This window comes from Atractosteus spatula, chromosome 13 (assembly GCF_055471065.1).
Source record: "Atractosteus spatula isolate fAtrSpa1 chromosome 13, fAtrSpa1.hap1, whole genome shotgun sequence".
NCBI classification, from domain to species: domain Eukaryota; kingdom Metazoa; phylum Chordata; class Actinopteri; order Semionotiformes; family Lepisosteidae; genus Atractosteus; species Atractosteus spatula.
In genome coordinates, this window is record NC_142718.1 from 135,101 (window position 1) to 156,540 (window position 21,440).

Consider the following 21,440-nt stretch of genomic DNA (forward strand, 5'->3'; position numbering starts at 1 on the left):
TGTCCAGTGTCTCTGGCCAGGCTGTGGTCACTGAGCCTGTCCTCTCTAGACAGCCAGGTCTGCCTGTTTCCAGTGTCTCTGGACAGGCTGTGGTCACTGAGCCCCGGGGGCAGAAGGGTGTAACTGCAGCCCCTCCCACACACAGGGTTCACGAGGCTGTGACGCAGCCTGCCCCCCCACGGGCACCGCCTCTCAGCTGACTGCCTCTCACGTGACCGCGCGCCCCCGCCAGCTTTTGTGCGCGCCCCCCAGCGCGGGTTCCCGTAGACAGAGGCCGTCAGTCGCGCAGCCCGGAGGAAATGGACTTTCTCCTCGGCAGCCCGTACGCCACCCCGGTGGGACAGAGGATAGGTGAGCCAGACGCCCAGCCGAGTCCCGGGTCAGCGGGGCTGCGGGTTGGGCCGAGCGGGTTTCGGAGCGGGCGTGGGCGGACGGGTTCGGCCGGGCTCGGCCGGGCTCGGTTTCACAGTTTACGGAAGAGTTAGTGCGTGACCGGCGTCTGGCTCGACCAATGACAGTCGGAGGGCGGGCTCTGGTGAGACAGCTCCTCGGCGTGATTGGTGCGATCCAGTTGTGTGGCTCGACGTTTGTCCAATCGCGGCGCGGCGTGAGGACGGACGGGGCGGTACTCGGAAAAGTTTTTCAAGCTGTCGCAGTTGAGTGGGGAGGAAGACGCGAAGTTTTGCGGTTCGAGATGATCCCGGTTAAAGCGAAAAAGTACCCGAACCAGGCTCGACAACAGACCAAAGCCCTGTTGCTTTGTGCTGTTTTGTTTAGCCCCAGAAATGAGTCGGGAGATGTGAATAGGCCCCGGTTTCGGGATGAACTGGGTCACGGGAGCGGTTCCGTGGCCGAACCGGGTCGGCATCTCCGTCTGCACTGGGCTCCCCAAGTGGGTTAAGGCAGTGACGAATCCGACTAGACCTCGGTCCTGCGTGGGATACAGACAGCAGTCTGAGACTCTCCAGGCTGGACTGGCTGGACTAGGACTAGGACCTGGATTAGTGATTCACTGGGATTATAATCAGACTCCACTGACACTGACAGCAGGCTGGACTGGACTGAGTGGGCTGTGGGCTCAGTGATGAGGGTTGGGGCTCAGGGGTGGGGCAAATAAAGAGTGGGGTGTTTGAAGTGTCTTTGTTGTGTTGACAGAAAATGCCACGAGTGCTACTCTCCAGTCTGAGGACTGGGGGCTGAACATGGAGATCTGTGACATCATCAACGAGACTGAGGAGGGGTATGACGTCACACAGCATTAACTGTCATCAACACTGTCAACACAACTGTCAGTGTTATCAGAGCCCAGACTTCCACACACAGTGTCTGCAGTAAGTCAGTGTGTGCTGTATCGGTGGGAGTGTGACACGAAGGTGTCAGTCGTGCATTGACACGCTTGGAGATGCACGTGAGCATGCCAACACACACACTGACACGCACACACCACTCGCTCTGACGTGCACACACCACTTACTGGCATGCACACACGCACTCTGACATGCACACACACCTTCGCTGGCCCACAAACACATATACCTACAGTATTCATTTGTGTTGCTGTTAGGATTACTTTTGTGTTGTGTTTTGTATTCAGGCCAAAAGATGCCATCAGAGCCTTGAAGAAGAGAATTGTGGGCAATAAGAACTTCAGAGAAGTCATGTTAGCACTGACTGTGAGTGACCAATACTCCTCTCTGTGTGTGTGTGTGTGTGTGTGTGTGTGTCCCGGACTGTGAGTGATCGATACCCCTCTCTCTCAGGTGCTGGAGTCTTGCGTGAAGAACTGTGGTCATCGGTTTCATGTCCTTGTAGCGAGCAGGGACTTTGTGGAGGGAGTTCTGGTCCGGACTATCTTGCCCAAAAACAACCCACCGCAAATCGTCCATGACAAGGTTCTGAGCTTGATTCAGGTACTGTGATCATGAGAGAGGTTAAGGTTAATACACACACTCCTCCTGCACACTACTGTACACTGACACTGCACTGAGAAAGAGAGGGGTTAATACACACACTCCTCCTGCACACTACTGTACACTGACACTGCACTGAGAAAGAGAGGGGTTAATACACACACTCCTCCTGCACACTACTGTACACTGACAATGCACTGAGAGAAAGAGGGGTTAATAGACACACTCCTTCTGCACACAACTGTACACTGACACTGCACCGAGAGAGAAAGAGGGGTTAATACACACACTCCTCCTGCACACTACTGTACACTGACACTGCACTGAGAGAGAGGGGTTAATACACACACTCCTCCTGCACACTACTGTACACTGACACTGCACTGAGAGAGAGAGAGGGGTTAATACACACACTCCTCCTGCACACTACTGTACACTGACACTGCACTGAGAGAGAGAGGGGTTAATACACACACTCCTCCTGCACACTACTGTACACTGACACTGCACTGAGAGAAAGAGGGGTTAATCCGCTTGGTGTGTCTGTCTCTCCAGTCTTGGGCTGATGCGTTCCGGAGTTCTCCTTCTCTGACAGGAGTGGTGTCGGTGTATGAAGACCTGAGGAGGAAAGGACTGGAGTTCCCAATGACTGACCTGGATGCCTTGTCCCCTATACACACTCCACAGAGGGTAAACCTGCTGTACTGTCCCCTATACACACTCCACAGAGGGTAAACCTGCTGTACTGTCCCCTATACACACTCCACAGAGGGTATACCTGCTGTACTGTCCCCTATACACACTCCACAGAGGGTATACCTGCTGTACTGTCCCCTATACACACTCCACAGAGGGTATACCTGCTGTACTGTCCCCTATACACACTCCACAGAGGGTATACCTGCTGTACTGTCCCCTATACACACTCCACAGCAGGTGTGTAGACACTGTCTGTACTGTGTTGTCTCGTTGAGGTTATGTGTTCAGCGCCTGTGGTGGTCAGGAGGGCCGGAGAGTGAGTGTGTGTTCTGTCCTGCGTCTCTGTGGTCATGCTGATCTCTCCTGTCTCTCCCCTGTCCTTCCAGAGTGTTCCCGACACCGATCCCTCCCACGCTTCACCTCAGGACTCCACGGCGCCCCCTGCTGTCCCAGCACAGAGCCCCGTGCGCACAGGGGGCCCCTTCGACCCCTCTTCCGAGCAGGTACCCTGAGACAAGCAGCGCTGCTGTCAGTGCTGATGGGCTGCGGTTCACTGACTCTCTCCCTGCTCCCCCAGATGGCAAAGCTCTCAGCTGACCTGGAAGTGGTTCGGGGGAACGTGGCAGTCATGTCGGACATGCTGAGCGGAATGAATCCGGGTTGCGTGGAGCCCTCGGACCTGGAGCTCTTGCAGGTGTGACTCTCCCTGTCGCCCCGTCTCTCAGTTCAGTTCAGTTCAAGAATCAGTGTTGGCATGACGAAGATTCCTCTCTGTCCCGGTCCTGAGCCCGTCTCTCTCTGTCCCTGCCAGGAGCTCAACCGGACCTGCCGCGTCATGCAGACCCGGGTTCTGGAGTTGATCCCTCAGGTCGGGGCTGAGGGGCTGATTGAAGAGCTGCTGATTCTCAACGACACCCTGAATGGGGCCTTCACTCGCTATGACAGGTACACAGCTACACACTGGTACACGCTGCACACTAACGCACAACTGCAGTTGTCTAATCACTGTGTCTGTGCGCAGGTTCGAGAGACTCCACAGCAGACAAGCTGGCTCGACTCAGGTGAGTCTTTAGTTCATCAGTTATTTGTCTGCTCTCTCAGTGCAGTGTCAGTGTACAGTAGTGTGCAGGAGGAGTGTGTGTATAAACCCCTCTCTCTCAGTGCAGTGTCAGTGTACAGTAGTGTGCAGGAGGAGTGTGTGTATTAACCCCTCTCTCTCAGTGCAGTGTCAGTGTACAGTAGTGTGCAGGAGGAGTGTGTGTATTAACCCCTCTCTCTCAGTGCAGTGTCAGTGTACAGTAGTGTGCAGGAGGAGTGTGTGTATTAACCCCTCTCTCTCTCAGTGCAGTGTCAGTGTACAGTAGTGTGCAGGAGGAGTGTGTGTATTAACCCCTCTCTCTCTCTCAGTGCAGTGTCAGTGTACAGTAGTGTGCAGGAGGAGTGTGTGTATTAACCCCTCTCTCTCTCTCAGTGCAGTGTCAGTGTACAGTAGTGTGCAGGAGGAGTGTGTGCATTAACCCCTCTCTCTCAGTGCAGTGTCAGTGTACAGTAGTGTGCAGGAGGAGTGTGTGTATTAACCCCTCTCTCTCAGTGCAGTGTCAGTGTACAGTAGTGTGCAGGAGGAGTGTGTGTATTAACCCCTCTCTCTCTCAGTGCAGTGTCAGTGTACAGTAGTGTGCAGGAGGAGTGTGTGTATTAACCCCTCTCTCTCTCTCAGTGCAGTGTCAGTGTACAGTAGTGTGCAGGAGGAGTGTGTGTATTAACCCCTCTCTCTCTCTCAGTGCAGTGTCAGTGTACAGTAGTGTGCAGGAGGAGTGTGTGTATTAACCCCTCTCTCTTTTTTAGGATCAAGTCTCCATCAACACATCTGACACTGCACTTATTGACCTCACTACTACATCAGTCAGCCAATCCACGGTCCCTGAATCTGTCAACCAATCAGCAGTGAGCTCGCTTTCCAATCAGATGGCTAATCTCAGTGAGTACTGCCCAGCTTCATTCCCAGAAGTCAGTTGATCCAGCCCCCTTGCCTGGCTGCACCTTAGTCAGCTGGTTTGGATTTCTGCTCAGCTGTCCGTCCCCAGAGCGAATTGGTGCCTGCAGGTGGTCTGTTCTGCCTTTTCCTCAAGTCAGCTCACATTGTCACTGGCGTCTGCATAGCTGCAGGCCTCAGTGTCTCCTGTGTCCGACTGCGCAGCTCTGCAGAGCCATGTTCTTGACCTGTGGTCTCTGCAGAGCTGTGTTCTTGACCCGTGTTTTCTGCACAGCTGCAGCCCAGTGTGTTCGTATAGCTGCTCTCCTGTGTCTGTCTGCGCAGCTCTGCAGAGCTGTGTTCTTGACCTGTGGCCTCTGCACAGCTGCAGCCCAGTGTGTTCTGATGGGCAGACGCGGGTGGGAGTGGCAGTGTTAAGACAGATTCCTTTCCTTCTGCCCTGGGAGGGCGGTGAGTGACCCTGGACGAGGCCCTGCTCCAGCCCCGGTCAGCACTGGGCGTGTCCGTCTGGTCGTTAGTGGATTATTGATCCCAGGTGTTCCTAGAAAGAGTCCAGGGTATCAGCAAGTTTAAGAACGCCCCGGGAGCGTTACTGTCTGGCTGGGATCAGTAACTCAGCAGGACCAGTGCAAGATGTGACTGGAATTGGACAGCGTGTGGTTTGTGTTGATCTCTCTCTGGACTCTGCTATGAGCAGTTCTATCTGTTGTGCCCGTTGCTGCCCTCTTGTGATACTATGTGTTACTGCGGGCTCCTGGTGCTCTGTGTACAGATTCCTAAAGCACGTCTGCACCTCTGTGTCCTGTGTCAGGGTGACAGTGGGGTTACAGACAGAGACTGGACACTGGAGCTGGAGAGAGGATAGAGTCACCCAGAGCCCCTCACTGACACCCTTCATCATCATCATCACTCCTGAACAGACACTGTCTGTAACAACACGTCTGCACCTCTGTGTCCTGCAGTCAGGGGGACAGTGGGGTTACAGACAGAGACTGGACACTGGAGCTGGAGAGAGGATAGAGTCACCCAGAGCCCCTCACTGACACCCTTCATCATCATCATCACTCCTTAACAGACACTCAGTGTGTAACAACACGTCTGCACCTCTGTGTCCTGTGTCAGGGTGACAGTGGGGTTACAGACAGAGACTGGACACTGGAGCTGGAGAGAGGATAGAGTCACTCATTATTCTCTTTCTCAGCATTCAGTATAAAAATTCGATTTCTGCGGTATTAAAACTGAAATGGTTTTGTTTCGGGAAAGTGAATTTCGTTCCCTGCTGTTTCTGCACAGAGCCAGCAGGGGGCAGTGTAGTGCCAGTGCAGTGAGAGAGTCGGGGTCTGTGCTCGGGCCATGAGGGGTGAGAAGCTGGAAGAGGGAGGCAATGTGGCCCTGGCGGTGCTGCGGTTATAAATAGCCACACCAGGCCCAGTCTTCCTGTTGACAGACTCTGAGTCACATTCCCCAGGCCTGACGTCACAGACAGCACTATTCCATTACCGCACAAACTGATTGCTTTCCCACCTGCTGCCACCTGTGGGGGGACATAGCTTGTCTGAGGATGTGTCTGTATGTTTCTCTCTCTCAGTGCAGTGTCAGTGTACAGTAGTGTGCAGGAGGAGTGTGTGTATTAACCCCTCTCTCTCTCTCAGTGCAGTGTCAGTGTACAGTAGTGTGCAGGAGGAGTGTGTGTATTGACCCCCCTCTCTCTCAGTGCAGTGTCAGTGTACAGTAGTGTGCAGGAGGAGTGTGTGTATTAACCCCTCTCTCTCTCAGTGCAGTGTCAGTGTACAGTAGTGTGCAGGAGGAGTGTGTGTATTAACCCCTCTCTCTCTCAGTGCAGTGTCAGTGTACAGTAGTGTGCAGGAGGAGTGTGTGTATTAACCCCTCTCTCTCTCAGTGCAGTGTCAGTGTACAGTAGTGTGCAGGAGGAGTGTGTGTATTAACTCCTTTCTCTCTCTCTCAATAGGTACAGCCTCAGTCTCAACTGTCCCTCCAGCATCAGGGGGAGATGATGACTTTGACATGTTTGCCCAGACTAGGGGAAGTTCTCTAGCTGAGCAGCGCAAGAGGTAAATACAGAGATCCTCACAGTGTTATACAGTATTAGACACGGGTGGACACAGTGTTATATAGTATTAGACACGGGTGGACACAGGGTTATACAGGTGGACACAGTGTTATACAGTATTAGACACGGGTGGACACAGGGTTATGCAGGTGGACACAGTGTTATACAGTATTAGACACGGGTGGACACAGGGTTATGCAGGTGGACACAGTGTTATACAGTATTAGACACGGGTGGACACAGGGTTATACAGGTGGACACAGTGTTACACAGGTGGAAATGGGGTTACCCTTGGGGTTGCGCACGTGAACCACAGTGACCCAGCTGCTCTGACTGACAGGCACACACACGGCGCCCCGCCCTCTCTCTCTTGCCCTGGGGCAGTATTTATAGCAGCAGCAGTGAGAATTCCTCTCCAGGCTCGTTCAGGGTAATTAGAGCTGCCTGCTCTTGAGCGAGGAGACGCCCCAGCTCGCCCCTCCCTGCAAGTCAGCCGGTGTGACTCCATTCCTCCTTCGCCTGGACACCAGCGCGGGCTTCACGGAGACAGCAGTCGGCAGCCCTGGACACTGGACACTGAGACACAGAGCACCGCTGGACACTTAGACACAGAGGAGCAGTGGACACTGAAACACTGAGTCACAGTTGAGCGCTGGACACTTAGTCAGACTAGAGCAGGACTGGACGCTGGGTCCTGACCAGGTGATCAGAACAGTAACACTGGAGTTCAGCTGGATCCTGCACAGGATTCTGGAACACAGGAGCCGCCGGGGCCGCCGGGACACCAGCAGCACCAGGACAGCGATGGGATCCGTGAGTTTCTCCTGGAGTTTCCGGTTCGTTGGTCCGGCCAGCCGGCTGTGTTTCTGAGTCGAGCTCGGGTCCGGCTGCCTGATGGAGGAGTCCTCTCCCAGCGCCCCCCCGGCCGGGCGCGGCAGGGGGCTCCTGGGCCTCTCCCCCTTCCCGCCGCCGCCCAGCTCCTCCCGCCGCCCCAGCCACGCCCGCGACCGCGGGGGCTGCGCCTACGGGCTGGGCGTGGTCTGGGCGCAGCTCCGCCCCTTCCTGCCCTTCTTCCTCATCAGCTGCCTGGTGGTCCTGCTGGTCTTCCTGCTGCACCGCATCGTGCACAGCGGCCCCTTCACCGACCCGCTGTTCTTCCACCGGTTCGACCAGCGCCGGCCCCGGCCCGGCCCGGGCCCCGACACGGGCCCGCCGGGCAACCGCACCTGACGCAGTAGCCAGAGCCCCCGCGTGCCCGACACCTGTGCCCCGGTCCGGGTTTGAGTCTGGTACTGGAGTCAGAGCCAGGAAGTGGACCCGCCCCGGGGACATTCAGAGCCCGCTGACCCGGCTCGCGGTGTGCGGACCCGTGACAGAGCCGTGGGAGCACGGAACCAGCCCGACGAGCCCTGGAGCTGTGGGACCGGGCCTGTAGTCAACCGGCAGGGCCCGGCAGAACATGTCTTAGTAACGCACCAGAACCGGCGCCGGGCTGGACCTCGGCCCCTTGGCTTCGAAGGAACTCTCGCAGGGTGTTCGGACTTGTGATCGGAGCTCGAGGCACAGCCCAGTGGTCTCTCCCCAGCAGGCAGTCCTGGAGCTGATCGGGAGGTCTCTGGGTCTATCGGACCCCCGGTACAGCCCTCCAGAACCTGAAGAGTGAGGGAACGTGGAGTCCTTCAGAACTGGGCCTGCCTGGACCAGGGACTGATGGGGAGCTTCACGGCGATGATGATGATGGTGGTGACCATGACACTGATAAAAACTCTTTATTCTCTGAGCTGAGAGCTCGTTCTTGTTCACACTCCAGTAGATCTCCACTGCACTGTGGGTCTACTCAGAATAATTAAAGGTGTTTTCTGAACCTCAGCCTCCAAGACGAGTCTGTCTTCACCTCTTTGTGTCTCTCTGTCTCAATGTCTCGTGTATTATATAGCAGGAGTATAGTCCTGTAGCAAAATGTATCAGTTTGTACAGCGATCGGTGTGTGTAGTGGTCAGTGTGTATACAGTGATCAGTGTGCGTACAGCGATTGGTGTGTGTGTGTGTGTGTGTGGTGGTGGTCAGTGGGAGCACGGCGATCAGTGTGTGTGTAGTGGTCAGTGTGTATACAGTGGTCAGTGTGTATACAGTGATCCGTATGCGTACAGCGATCGCTGTGTGTGTGTGTGTGTGGTGGTGGTCAGTGGGAGCACAGCGATCAGTGTGTGTGTAGTGGTCAGTGCGTTTAGTGACCAGTGTCTGTACCTACAGTGTGCGTTACGAAGACCCAGGGGCAGTGGAAGGTTTGGCTGGCGCCCTGGACACTCGGCTGCAGAACACTGGAGCGGTGAGTCTCTCTGGGAAAGGGGATACTGGTTTATCACACAGGAGAGAGTATCCCAGACTGGTTTGAGCTCCCTCTGGTGTTCAGGGGAGGTATTACACAAAGTTAACCATGTCACCAGTCTCTCTCAGTGTCTGTTTGACTGGTGTTGGTGCTTCTCTGGCTGGCACCAGACTGAAGGGTCTCTCTGTCAGTGAGCCGTTGCTACACTGTTACTGTATTAAACAGCCTGCCTGTAAGTAAAGCAAGTCTGTCTGTCTGTCCTGTCTGTCTCTGTCTGTCTGAAGGAGCCCCGCCCAGAGCCCGCCCCTCTCAGCTCCTCCCCTCACTCTGATTGGATGCTGGCCAAGGGAATGGTGGGTGTGACTGACTGGTGGCTGGGTGTTGGACTGGTTGGACTGGGGTCAGGGGGGCTGTCCTGTCTGTGGTCACTATCTCTGTGGAAGTGTCACCCACTCTGCCTCCCTCTCTCTCTCCCTTAGATCCCTGTGACTCAGACTTGTGTGATGGATGACATTGAGCAGTGGCTTTCTGCAGACCTGGTGAGTCCCTGTGTGTGTGTGTGTGTGTGTGTGTGTGTGTGTGTGTGTGTACACGTATACTGTCTGCAGACCTGGTGTCTGTGTCTCTGTGTGTCTCTGACCTGACTGATGAATCGATTGCTGACCTGCTGGCCAGAGGTGCTCTCATGGTTTCTCGATGTGCTCTGTCCCCCAGCGAGACGGCGGCGTAGGAGAGGCGGATGGGGTGACAAGCGAAGGTGGGTGTGACCCTCTCATCAGGACCACCTCTCATCGTTCGCAGTGTTTGATGTCATTACTCACTGTCTGCGTGTGTTTGTGTCCTTCAGAGTTCGACCGCTTCCTGGAGGAGAGAGCGAAGGCCGCAGACCGGCTGCCACCCCTGGAGCCCCCCTCCGGGACGCCCCGTACCCCCTCCGGGACGCCCCGCCCCTCCAGCCAGCCAGCCCAGAAACAGGACAGCGTCCACGAGCAGCTGTTCGCCCTGTAGACACACTGGCACACACACACACACACACACTGACACACTCTCACATACTGACGCACATTGACACACACACAGCTGCATCTGATGCACACAAACACACATTGACACACAGACAGCGACACACTGAGGCCACACGCTGACACACACCGATGCATATAGACACAGACTGACACGCACACACACACACGCTGACACACACCGATACACATAGACACAGACTGACGCACACACACACTGATACACATAGACACAGAGTGACAGAAACGCGGGTGGATTGGCTCAAACAGAGCTAACCAGTAGAAATCATTCCCACTTCTCTGAGGTTATTGGTTGTGATTGTCCAGTCAGCCAGCAGGGGGCAGGAGCTTCATTAGACCTGATGGGCCCTGAGGACAGGAGGTAGAAAGGAGGTGCTGGGATACTGAGGTTCTTGGCACAAGGGCCCTCCAGAAACTAGAAGCGGTTTGTCTTTCCTGCTGCCAATGCACTGGTGTGGAGAATGAGGTGCTTTTCAACCACACTAAACAAAAAGAGACGCAGTTCACTATGGAGACGGAGACCGTCCTACCCCTGGGACACGAGCACGCCAGGACCTGAATAGCATTAGTATTAATATGACTAAGAGTGAGCTCTGACCATGACTCCCATTAACGGTGTTCTCCTGGCTGGGCTCTGCAATCCAGCAAATTTACCTGGACTGACTGACCGCGTCCGAGAGGGACAGTCACCAGGAGGGAGACGGTCAGCAAGAGAGTGACCAGGAGAGGCAGACTCCGATACCGATGAAGGACAATGTTGGTTTCTGTTATGAAATGTTAGTAATAAAACAGTAAAGCAATTTGGAAACCTGTCCTGTTGTATATGTCCCTCAGTGGGAAGTGTGTGATTGTGCCTGTGTATAGCGGATTTGTGTGTGTGGTGTGTTTCATGTGTGCACATAGCACGTGGTTGTGTGTAGGTGAGTGCAGTGTGATTGTGCTTGTGCGTTGTGGGGTTGTGAAGCATTTAGACCCAACTCTTCTCTGTGCTGTGAGGCTCCTGTTTTAAATGTTGCTGAGGTGTCTTTGTGCACATGTGTAATCTGTCCCACCGCTGACTGCTCGTGCCGGGTGTCTTGGCTAAGAGCCATGCTCCACATCCAGACCCCTGCTTCCAGAGTCTGGAAGGATTTGGTCAGGATTTCAGGAACTCGTAACACCTGCCCTGGCCTCCTTACACTGGCTGCCAGTGGAATATAGAATGGATGTTGCCTGGTGTAGCTCCTGGCCGATTTAAGAGCATGACTGTGCTCCTCTGAATGTGAGAATTGGATCCAGATATCATAAGCAGCTCTGGTCTGTTGGTGCTGCAGAGTGTCAGCCCTGCGAGTCTGAAGGTCACTGTGACACAGACTGTCTACAGAGGTCACCTCAAAGAGCTAACTGCACTGTACAGAACACACACTACTGTAGACTGAGAGAGAGAGTACTCCTGGTGTGAGACAGGGCTGAAGTCTGAGCCCAACGCTGTTCAATATCTCGACCAGTGAGCTAGCAGGAGTGTGGGAACAGTCTGCAGCTCCTGGTCTCACACTACACGACACAGCTGATGACCTGGTCCTGCTGTCGCCCACAGAACAGGGGCTACAGCTGGAGCAGTACTGTCTGACCTGGGCACTGCCAGACCACCTGGAGAAGACCAGATTCCCCCTGCACACTACTGTACACTGACACTGCACTGAGAGAGAGAGAGGGGTTAATACACTTCTCCTGCACACTACTGTACACTGACACTGCACTGAGAGAGAGAGAGGGGTTAATACACACACTCCTCCTGCACACTACTGTACACTGACACTGCACTGAGAGAGAGAGAGAGAGAGAGAGAGAGAGAGAGGGGTTAATACACACACTCCTCCTGCACACTACTGTACACTGACACTGCACTGAGAGAGAGAGGGGTTAATACACACACTCCTCCTGCACACTACTGTACACTGACACTGCACTGAGAGAGAGAGAGAGAGAGAGAGAGAGAGAGGGGTTAATACACACACTCTTCATCCTTGAGTGGGCCGGACATTGTCTATGAGCCAGGCTGTTGATCTGCAGTCAAGGATGTCTGGGAGTGATAGGAGAGATCAGAGCCACTGAAAACCAGACAGAGAGAAACATTTGTGAGTCGATGAGTCCTTGAGAGTCAGTTTCAGCTGAGAGGAGCGAGAGGGCAGAGACCGGCGCCTCACCAGAACCCCACCAGAACCACACCAGAACCCACAGGGACACTCCAGCCGCCCCCGGAACCAGAGCACAGAGACCGGAGCTACACTTCACCAGAACCACACCAGAACCACACCAGAACCCACAGGGACACTCCAGCCGCCCCCGGAACCAGAGCACAGAGACCGGAGCTACACTTCACCAGAACCACACCAGAACCCACAGGGACACGGCGAGAGCTCTCTGGAGCAGGGGCAGAGGCCCTGGGTTTGAGAGCAGGACTGTGCTGCGCAGTGTCCTGGGTTCGAGAGCAGGACTGTGCTGTGCAGTGTCCCCCCGGATTCAAGAGCAGGACTGTGCTGTACAGTGTCCCAGGTTCAAGAACAGGACTGTGCTGCGCAGTGTCCCCCCGGATTCAAGAGCAGGACTGTGCTGCGCAGTGTCCTGGGTTCGAGAACAGGACTGTGCTGCGCAGTGTCCCGGGTTCGAGAGCAGGACTGTGCTGCGCAGTGTCCCAGGTTCGAGAGCAGGACTGTGCTGCGCAGTGTCCCTGGTTTGAGAGCAGGACTGTGCTGCGCAGTGTCCCGGGTTCGAGAGCAGGACTGTGCTGCGCGGTGTCCCGGGTTCGAGAGCAGGACTGTGCTGTGCAGTGTCCCGGGTTCGAGAGCAGGACTGTGCTGCGCGGTGTCCCGGGTTCGAGAGCAGGACTGTGCTGTGCAGTGTCCCGGGTTCGAGAGCAGGACTGTGCTGTGCAGTGTCCTGGGTTTCAGGGTGACCAGTGTGGCAGGGATGACTGTGCTGCCCAGCCTCCTCACGCTGCTGGCGCTGACTGTGGGCGCAGGCCTGTGCCGGGCACAGACTGGCTCCCCGATTCCGGATGGCGAGACCCTGGCGCCGGCCCAGCAGCCTGCCGGGTCCGAGCTGGCCTTCCTGCAGGCCAGGTCCGGCTCGCCGCCTCGCGCAGGGCGCCCCTACACCCTGTCGCTGAGCCCCGACGACTACCACTACACCCCCCGACCCCGGCACCTGCGGCCGGCCCGTCTGCTGCGCGTGCTGGGCCCGTCCTTCGACCCATTCTGGATGTCGGTGGAGCGGCCCGCGGAGCCGGACCGGCAGCGCCGCCCCCCCGCTGACGCCTCGCCCGAGCTGCGCCAGGGGGCTGCCCGGTACCGCCGCAAGCTGGAGCAGGAGGCCCAGGACCTGGAGCTGGGTTGGACCGGCGCCGCCGAGCCGGACCTCTTCCGGGCCTGGCTGGTCCAGATGGCCACCTGCCGGCTCTCCCACCAGTGGGTGGACATGGGGCCTGTGTTCTGGCCGCGCTGGGTCCGGCACACGGACTGCGAGGAGCCCGGCGCCACACACAGCTGCTCCTTCCCGGCTGGCATGTCCTGCAAGCGGGCCCAGGTGACCCAGATCAAGATCCTGGCCTGGCACTGCTGGGGCGCGGGGGGCACAGGGGGTGCAGAGAGAGTAGGGGATGTGGGGGAACCAGGGGGTACAGGGGGCTCAGGGGGTACAGGGGGCTCTGTGAATGCAGGGGGCGCAGGGGGTACAGGGGGCTCTGTGAGCGCAGGGGGCTCAGGGGGCACAGGGGGCTCTGGGAACGCAGGGGGCACAGGGGGTACAGGGGGCTCTGTGAACGCAGGGGGCGCAGGGGGCTCTGTGAACGCAGGGGGCTCAGGGGGTACAGGGGGCTCTGTGAACGCAGGGGGCGCAGGCAGGCAGTGTGTGTGGAGGCAGGTGCCCTACCCCGTGGTCACGGCCTGCAAGTGCTCCTGCAAGTGACCGGGAGCGGGTTCGACACACCTGGCCACGACTGAGCTCTTGCACTCTGGGTATCAGGGTGTTGGGGTTTCAGAGTATAAGGCTATCAGGGTATCAGGGTATCGGGGTTTCAGGGTATCAGTATGAGGGTGTTAGGGTATTGGGGTATCAGTGAGGAAAGGGCTTTAGAGTGTCAGGGTATGAGGGTCAGCGCTGTGGATGCTGTAGACAGCGGAGGCGGTTTGATTGGGTTTTACACCTGGATGAACCTCATAGAGCAGGACAGACCGTGCAGGACCAGCGATCGGCCAGCAGGCGGAGCACTGAAGGGGTGACTGTGCTGTAGAGAGACTCCGGAGTGCTTGATTTAAATAACTTGTTCATCTGTTTTCACCTTGTAAATGTTTTATAAAAATCTTTAAATAAAAATACTTACCAAAGTCTACATCTTTCTTTAAAATGCTGCTATATGTTATTTATTAATATCTGTACTTTTTATACAGCGTCTCAAACTATGTACTACCGCTTAAAAAGAATTTAGCCGATGTAAATTCTCTCCAAAAACAGGAAACGTCAACGCGTACTGACTGCTCCTTTAAGAAGCTAAACGTGCCGCCTCGCTGGTCCCGCCCACTAGACCTCCAATTGGCTGTCAGCCACACCCCCACCGCGACACGCCCCTGGTCGCCTTGATTGCGTCACCCTGGCTGTGTCTGTGGCACAGTAGCCATGCTGCGCTCCGCTGGCGGTAGGCTTGTTGCCCCCCTGAGGGGTAGTTTTTCCCCCTCTGTGGGGCAGACGGCACCTGCCCGCGGCTCGGCCGCACTGGCCCAGGCCAGAGCGGTGCTGGAGGGCGAGCTGGAGAGTATCCGCTCCGCGGGCACCTGGAAGAGCGAGCGGGTCATCACCTCCAAGCAGGGCCCGCGCATCAGCGTGGAGGGCAGCCGGGGCGGTGAGTCAGCTGAGCGCGGGTCCGAACCGGGCTGGTCTGGTCTGGGATCGGGTCTGGACCGGGCTGCTCTGATCTGGTATCGGGTCTGGACTGGTCTGGTTGGACTGTGCAGTGTGTGTCACTCTGCTGAGAGCTGTTGTGTGTGTGTGTTGCTCTGATGTGTGTGTGTCGCTCTGTATTATTATATAGCTCTGTGTTATTACAGAGCAGACACGCTGTCACGAGTCACTACACTCAGACAGAGGATGTCTGTACACCCACTGGCACGGACATCATTCAGCTCTGCTGCATCTCTTTCTCACACTGGCAGAGCACTGTGAGCTCACGATAAACCCTGGACTGTCCTTACAGAACACCACTCTCCCCTCAGATCACATTGGGTCACTCATTGTATTAACCCCTCTCTCTCTCTCAGTGCAGTGTCAGTGTACAGTAGTGTGCAGGAGGAGTGTGTGTATTAACCCCTCTCTCTCAGTGCAGTGTCAGTGTACAGTAGTGTGCAGGAGGAGTGTGTGTATTAACCCCTCTCTCTCTCTCAGTGCAGTGTCAGTGTACAGTAGTGTGCAGGAGGAGTGTGTGTATTAACCCCTCTCTCTCTCTCAGTGCAGTGTCAGTGTACAGTAGTGTGCAGGAGGAGTGTGTGTATTAACCCCTCTCTCTCTCTCAGTGCAGTGTCAGTGTACAGTAGTGTGCAGGAGGAGTGTGTGTATTAACCCCTCTCTCTCAGTGCAGTGTCAGTGTACAGTAGTGTGCAGGAGGAGTGTGTGTATTAACCCCTCTCTCTCTCTCAGTGCAGTGTCAGTGTACAGTAGTGTGCAGGAGGAGTGTGTGTATTAACCCCTCTCTCTCAGTGCAGTGTCAGTGTACAGTAGTGTGCAGGAGGAGTGTGTGTATTAACGCCTCTCTCTCTCAGTGCAGTGTCAGTGTACAGTAGTGTGCAGGAGGAGTGTGTGTATTAACCCCTCTCTCTCTCAGTGCAGTGTCAGTGTACAGTAGTGTGCAGGAGGAGTGTGTCTATTAACCCCCTCTCTCTCTCTTAGAGATGCTGAATTTCTGTGCCAATAACTACCTGGGTCTCTCCAGTCACCCGGAAGTGATCTCAGCTGGGGTGGCAGCTCTGCAGCAGTATGGGGCCGGACTGAGCTCTGTGCGCTTCATCTGTGGAACTCAGGTGAGTGGAGCCATGTGCCTGTCTCTCTCCCCCTGCCTGTCTCTCTCCTCCCTACCGGTCTACCTCTCTGCCCCTGCCTGTCTCTCTCCTTCCTACCGGTCTCCCTCTCTCCCCCTGCCTGTCACTCGGGGCCCCAGTGTCTTGGTCATTGTTGTGTCTGGTCACTCAGGATCTGCACAAGTCTCTGGAGAGGAAGTTGGCTCAGTTCCACGAGAGAGAGGATGCGATCCTGTACGCCAGCTGCTTCGATGCCAACGCAGGAATCTTCGAGGTACAGACACTCTCTCTCGCTCTCACACTCACTCTCTCTTCACACTGTCTCTCACACTCTGAAGTTTCCCTGTGTCCCTCTCCTTCCTGGCAGGTCCTGCTCACTCCGGACGACGCCGTGCTGTCGGATGAGCTCAATCACGCATCGATCATCGATGGGATTCGCCTCTGCAAGGCCCACAAGTACCGGTACCGGCACCTCGACCTCAACGACCTGGAGGACAAGCTGAAAGCTGCCCAGGTACTGATCCACATACAGCTGTACTGCATACAGTATGGTAGTGTGTAAGTGTACTGTAGTGTGCAGGAGGAGTGTGTGTATTAACCCCTCTCTCTCTCAGTGCAGTGTCAGTGTACAGTAGTGTGCAGGAGGAGTGTGTGTATTAACCCTTCTCTCTCTCTCAGTGCAGTGTCAGTGTACAATAGTGTGCAGGAGGAGTGTGTGTATTAACCCCTCTCTCTCAGTGTAGTGTCAGTTTACAGTAGTGTGCAGGAGGAGTGTGTGTATTAACCCCTCTCTCTCAGTGCAGTGTCAGTATACAGTAGTGTGCAGGAGGAGTGTGTGTATTAACCCCTCTCTCTCTCAGTGCAGTGTCAGTGTACAGTAGTGTGCAGGAGGAGTGTGTGTATTAACTCCTCTCTCTCTCAGTGCAGTGTCAGTGTACAGTAGTGTGCAGGAGGAGTGTGTGTATTAACCCCTCTCTCTCTCAGTGCAGTGTCAGTGTACAGTAGTGTGCAGGAGGAGTGTGTGTATTAACCCCTCTCTCTCTCAGTGCAGTGTCAGTGTACAGTAGTGTGCAGGAGGAGTGTGTGTATTAACCCCTCTCTCTCAGTGCAGTGTCAGTGTACAGCAGTGTGCAGGAGGAGTGTGTGTATTAACCTCTCTCTCTCAGTGCAGTGTCAGTGTACAGTAGTGTGCAGGAGGAGTGTGTGTATTGACCCCTCAGCATGCAGGAGTGTGTACTAACCACTCTCTCTCTCTGTAGAAACACAGGCTCCGGCTCATCGCCACAGATGGGGTGTTCTCAATGGACGGGGATGTGGCTCCCCTGCGGGGGGTGTGTGACCTGGCGGAGAGATATGGGGCGCTGGTCTTCATCGATGAGTGCCACGCCACCGGCTTCATGGGGCCGCGCGGACGGTGAGGGCGAGTGGGGTGTCCCCCCAGTGTCCCCCCGACGTCCCCCCGGCTGTGACCGGGCTCATGCTGTTCCCCTCCTGTCCTACAGGGGCACCGACGAGCTGCTGGGGGTGATGGACCGAGTTCACATTGTCAACTCCACGCTGGGCAAGGCTCTTGGGGGCGCTGCTGGTGAGACCCCTCCCGCCTGCTGTCTCTGTGTGAGATTAGCTGTGTAAATTTGGGAAAGAATGTTTCTCTAATCCCAGAGTATCTGTCGCAGTGCAGTAGGAAGTGTGTGTATGTTTCTGTTTCTCCCCACTGGCAGTGGGAGCACAGCCTGTCCCCTCTGGGCAGCCAGGTCTGCCTGTGTCCAGTGTCTCTGGCCAGGCTGTGGTCACTGAGCCTGTCCCCTCTGGGCAGCCAGGTCTGCCTGTGTCCAGTGTCTCTGGCCAGGCTGTGCTCAGTGAGCCAGTCCTCTCTGGCCAGGCTGTGCTCAGTGAGCTGGTCCTCTCTGGACAGGTGGGTACACCGTGGGCCCGCAGTCCCTGGTGGAGCTCCTGCGCCAGCGCTCCAGGCCGTACCTGTTCTCCAACACGCTGCCCCCGGCTGTGGTGGGCTGCGCCAGCAAGGCCCTGGACCTGCTCATGGCCTCCAGCCAGATCGCGCAGAGCATGGCGGACAAGACCAGGAGGTCAGCAGGGGGGCCGGCACAGGGGGTCAGTGTGAGTGTGTGTGTGTGAAGGACAGTAAGTGTGAGTGTGTGTATGTGTGAGTGTGAGGGAGTGAGGGAGGGAGGGAGGGAGGGAGTGAGTGTGTGTGTGTGTTTGTAAGGGAGGGAGGGAGTGAGTGTGTGTGTCTGTGAGAGGGAGTGAGTGAGGATGTATGTGTGAGTTTGAGGGACAGTGTGTGAGTGTGTGTGTGTGTGAGGGAGGGAAGGAGTGAGAGTGTGTGTGTCTGTGAGAGTGTGTGTGTGAGGGAGTGAGTGAGGGAGTGTGTGTGTGTGAGGGACAGTGTATGAGAGGGAGTGTGAGTGAGTGTGTGTGTCTGTGAGAGTGTGTGTGTGAGGGACAGTGTATGAGAGGGAGTGTGAGTGAGTGTGTCTGTGAGAGTGTGTGTGTGAGGGAGGGAGTGAGTGAGGGAGTGTGTGTGTGTGTGTGAGGGACAGTGTATGAGAGGGAGTGTGAGTGAGTGTGTCTGTGAGAGTGTGTGAGGGAGGGAGTGAGTGAGGGAGTGTGTGTGTGTGAGGGACAGTGTATGAGAGGGAATGTGAGTGAGTGTGTGTGTCTGTGAGAGTGTGTGTGTGAGGGACAGTGTATGAGAGGGAGTGTGAGTGAGTGTGTCTGTGAGAGTGTGTGTGTGAGGGAGGGAGTGTGTGTGTGTGAGGGACAGTGTATGAGAGGGAGTGTGAGTGTGTGTGTGAGGGAGGGAGTGAGTGAGGGAGTGTGTGTGTGTGAGGGACAGTGTATGAGAGGGAGTGTGAGTGTTTGTGTGAGGGAGGGAGGGAGTGTGTGTGTGTGAGGGACAGTGTATGAGAGGGAGTGTGAGTGAGTGTGTGTGTCTGTGAGAGGGACAGTGTTAAGCTGCTCCTCTGTCTCAGGTTCCGGGTGGCGATGACAGAAGCGGGGTTCACAATTTCAGGGTCAGATCATCCCATCTGCCCCGTCATGCTGGGTGACGCCCGTCTGGCCTCCCTCATGGCTGATGACCTTCTAAAGAAAGGTGAGAGCCCTGGCACCCCTGTGTCTGACTGTACCAGCCCCTGGCACCCCTGTGTCTGACTGTACCAGCCCCTGACCCGGTGCGCTGTGTCTGACCGTGCCGGCTGCCTGCGGATCAACTCCTTTCTCTCCACCAGGGATCTACGTAATCGGATTCAGCTATCCTGTGGTTCCGAAGGGGAAGGCTCGGATCCGGGTCCAGATCTCGGCGGCGCACAGTGATGATGACATTGACCGCTGCGTCGCTGCCTTTGTGGAGGTGGGGCGCAGGCATGGCGTCGTGTCCTAGCCCCGCTGGTGCACCCCCGATCCCCGCAGAGAGCAGTCGGCGTGCGGCTGTTTGTGCGTCTTTGTGGGAGTGGGGGGGGTCTGTGGGCGAGCAGGGGGTCTGTGGTGGGCAGGTGGGTGGGGACACAGTTCCTGTCAATAAAAGTGTTTTGGAGAGCTGTTGTCCCTTTGCTGTTGTTGGAGAGAATCCCCGGAGCGGATCAGAGCTCTGTGGTCTGGTGTGCCCATTGCGCCCCCTGGTGGTCGTTTAGGGTATTTCTCGCTATTCTGTCCCTGCTGCCTGGATGTGCCTGTCTCTGATACTGCTAAGTGCCTGCCTGTCATTAATGTGTGCCTATCATCCCGCACAAGTATCTTTAAAAGTAGTGATCTGACCCCCAGCAGTGAGAGAGCTGAACCGAGTCTCTCTCCTGTAGTAGTTCAGGTGGGGAGCTGTGTCAGCATGCGTAGGCTGCAAAGGAACAAGTAATAGGTTTATTCCATGCTGAAAAAAAGAAGAGAGAAAACACAACGTTTCGGCCGTGGAGCCTTCTTCAGGTGTCAGGTCAGGGACAGTGTAGGAAGCGAAGAACCGTTCTTCTGCCCAGCCGACAAAAATATTGGCATAGCTGGGTCCCATTCTGGTGCCCATGGCAACTCCACTCACCTGTTGGTAAAAAAAGATTATTGAAAGAGAATGCGTTCAGTGTGAGGACCAATTCTGCAAGGCGTGACACCTGAAGAAGGCTCCACGGCCGAAACGTTGTGTTTTCTTCTTTTTTTCAGCAGGGAATACACCTATTGTTCCTCTCTCCTGTAGGGTAACACTTCCCTGCTGTGACCACCAGAGGGCGCCTCACTGCTAGTCTATTGATCTAGAGATGATAATAACAACAACCTTTATTTACAAAGCACCTGTCCAAGCCCAAGGACGCTGTCCATAGCAATAAAGAGTCCAGTAAAAAACTGAATTAAAAATAGTATACAGGTTCACACAGAATGAAGGCAAACAATTCTGAGCTCGGATCTGAAGAGGGTTAAAAAGTTCTCTTACAACCGGAGGAAGGGCTTTACCATTCCTAAGGTTTAAGAATTATAAATTAAAAAGTATTTCTGTTGTAAAACGCATCAATAAAGATTACTGTAACATCCTTTACACGGAGGGTTGTGGGTTGTAGAACAGACGGCCCGGTCGGTTTAAAACCGGAGTAACAGCTATTGTACAGGCGGACCGGATGGACTCCTCTCACGTGCGCCCCCTCTTCCGGGCCTTGTGACGCCTACACTGCGCGCGGGGCGTTGTGGGATATGCGCGCTTCCGGCGTGACGTCAGGCGTCAGTGTTTTGTTTAAATACAAAAGGAAAACACAACAAACGGGTATAAACATACAAATATACAGATGTCTCAGCATGACACAACAAGGTAGCAATAAGTGAATGAAACGGGGAAACATACTGTCCACAGTACAGAGGTCATGTGGTGTTAGGGGTTACATTAAATACGTTTATATGCCAAATTACTTTTGTAGACCAACTCAGCAGGCGTGTTTTGTAATATTTTCAGTGACTTCGAGTATAGCTTGAATGAGATAGAACATTCTCTAAAGCTTATAGGATTCTTTTTTACTCTACACGAGTGTATGTAAACTTTTGCAAACAAGAGAATAACATTTACCATTATACGGACATCTTTGTTTGGATTCGAGACTCCGAGAACAGTATCTTTAAAAGTGAGATGTACACGAACATTACTGTTGTATAGCCAAGAACAAACCGAGTGCCAGACAGTTGTTGAATGTTGACATGAGAAAAAAGTGGGCGCTCTTCAGGACATTCCGCTCAAAGCGGTTTCCGGGTCATGGGGATCCCCTCCACCCCCCGCAGCGTGCAGCCAGCGTGCGCCAGTCCGCTCCCCACACACCAGCTGAACGACCACTGCACCTTCACGGTTAATCTGGAGAGTGCAGGAC

At 55.3% G+C, this 21,440-nt stretch overlaps 3 protein-coding genes across 8 annotated transcripts; all 3 read left to right on the top strand.

Annotated features, from left to right (window-relative positions):
* The first annotated feature begins 187 nt into the window (after window positions 1-187).
* Window positions 188-10,853, top strand: tom1 (target of myb1 membrane trafficking protein). 5 transcript variants are annotated; one of them, XM_088930865.1, is made up of 16 exons: window positions 667-785; window positions 1,156-1,240; window positions 1,595-1,673; window positions 1,761-1,910; window positions 2,466-2,600; window positions 2,996-3,112; window positions 3,187-3,303; window positions 3,421-3,554; window positions 3,631-3,670; window positions 4,455-4,587; window positions 6,572-6,674; window positions 8,927-9,002; window positions 9,287-9,355; window positions 9,482-9,541; window positions 9,717-9,759; window positions 9,850-10,845. In XM_088930865.1, the coding sequence occupies exons 1-16, from the start codon at window positions 695-697 to the stop codon at window positions 10,008-10,010; spliced, it is 1,593 nt and encodes a 530-aa protein (XP_088786991.1). In that variant the 5' UTR covers window positions 667-694; the 3' UTR covers window positions 10,011-10,845. The 5 variants fall into 5 exon arrangements, with proteins under 5 accessions (XP_088786988.1, XP_088786987.1, XP_088786990.1 ...); XM_088930862.1 differs by lacking the exons at window positions 667-785; window positions 9,287-9,355 and adding an exon at window positions 188-351 and having other exon boundaries at window positions 9,850-10,853; XM_088930864.1 differs by lacking the exons at window positions 667-785; window positions 9,287-9,355 and adding an exon at window positions 237-351 and having other exon boundaries at window positions 1,156-1,331; window positions 9,850-10,853.
* Window positions 10,854-12,994: 2,141 nt separating this feature from the next.
* On the top strand, window positions 12,995-13,990 carry LOC148821449 (noggin-2-like). Its single transcript, XM_088930736.1, has 2 exons — window positions 12,995-13,646; window positions 13,896-13,990. The coding sequence occupies exons 1-2, from the start codon at window positions 12,995-12,997 to the stop codon at window positions 13,988-13,990; spliced, it is 747 nt and encodes a 248-aa protein (XP_088786862.1).
* A 650-nt stretch (window positions 13,991-14,640) lies between these two features.
* gcat (glycine C-acetyltransferase) lies at window positions 14,641-19,647 on the top strand. Of its 2 annotated transcripts, XM_088930875.1 has the most exons (9): window positions 14,641-14,921; window positions 15,962-16,092; window positions 16,262-16,363; window positions 16,457-16,603; window positions 17,349-17,503; window positions 17,592-17,674; window positions 18,005-18,176; window positions 19,083-19,204; window positions 19,341-19,647. In XM_088930875.1, exons 1-9 carry the CDS (start codon window positions 14,699-14,701, stop codon window positions 19,490-19,492), a joined length of 1,287 nt encoding a protein of 428 aa, XP_088787001.1. In that variant the 5' UTR covers window positions 14,641-14,698; the 3' UTR covers window positions 19,493-19,647. The 2 variants fall into 2 exon arrangements, with proteins under 2 accessions (XP_088787001.1, XP_088787002.1); XM_088930876.1 differs by lacking the exon at window positions 19,083-19,204.
* The last annotated feature ends 1,793 nt before the right edge of the window (window positions 19,648-21,440 follow it).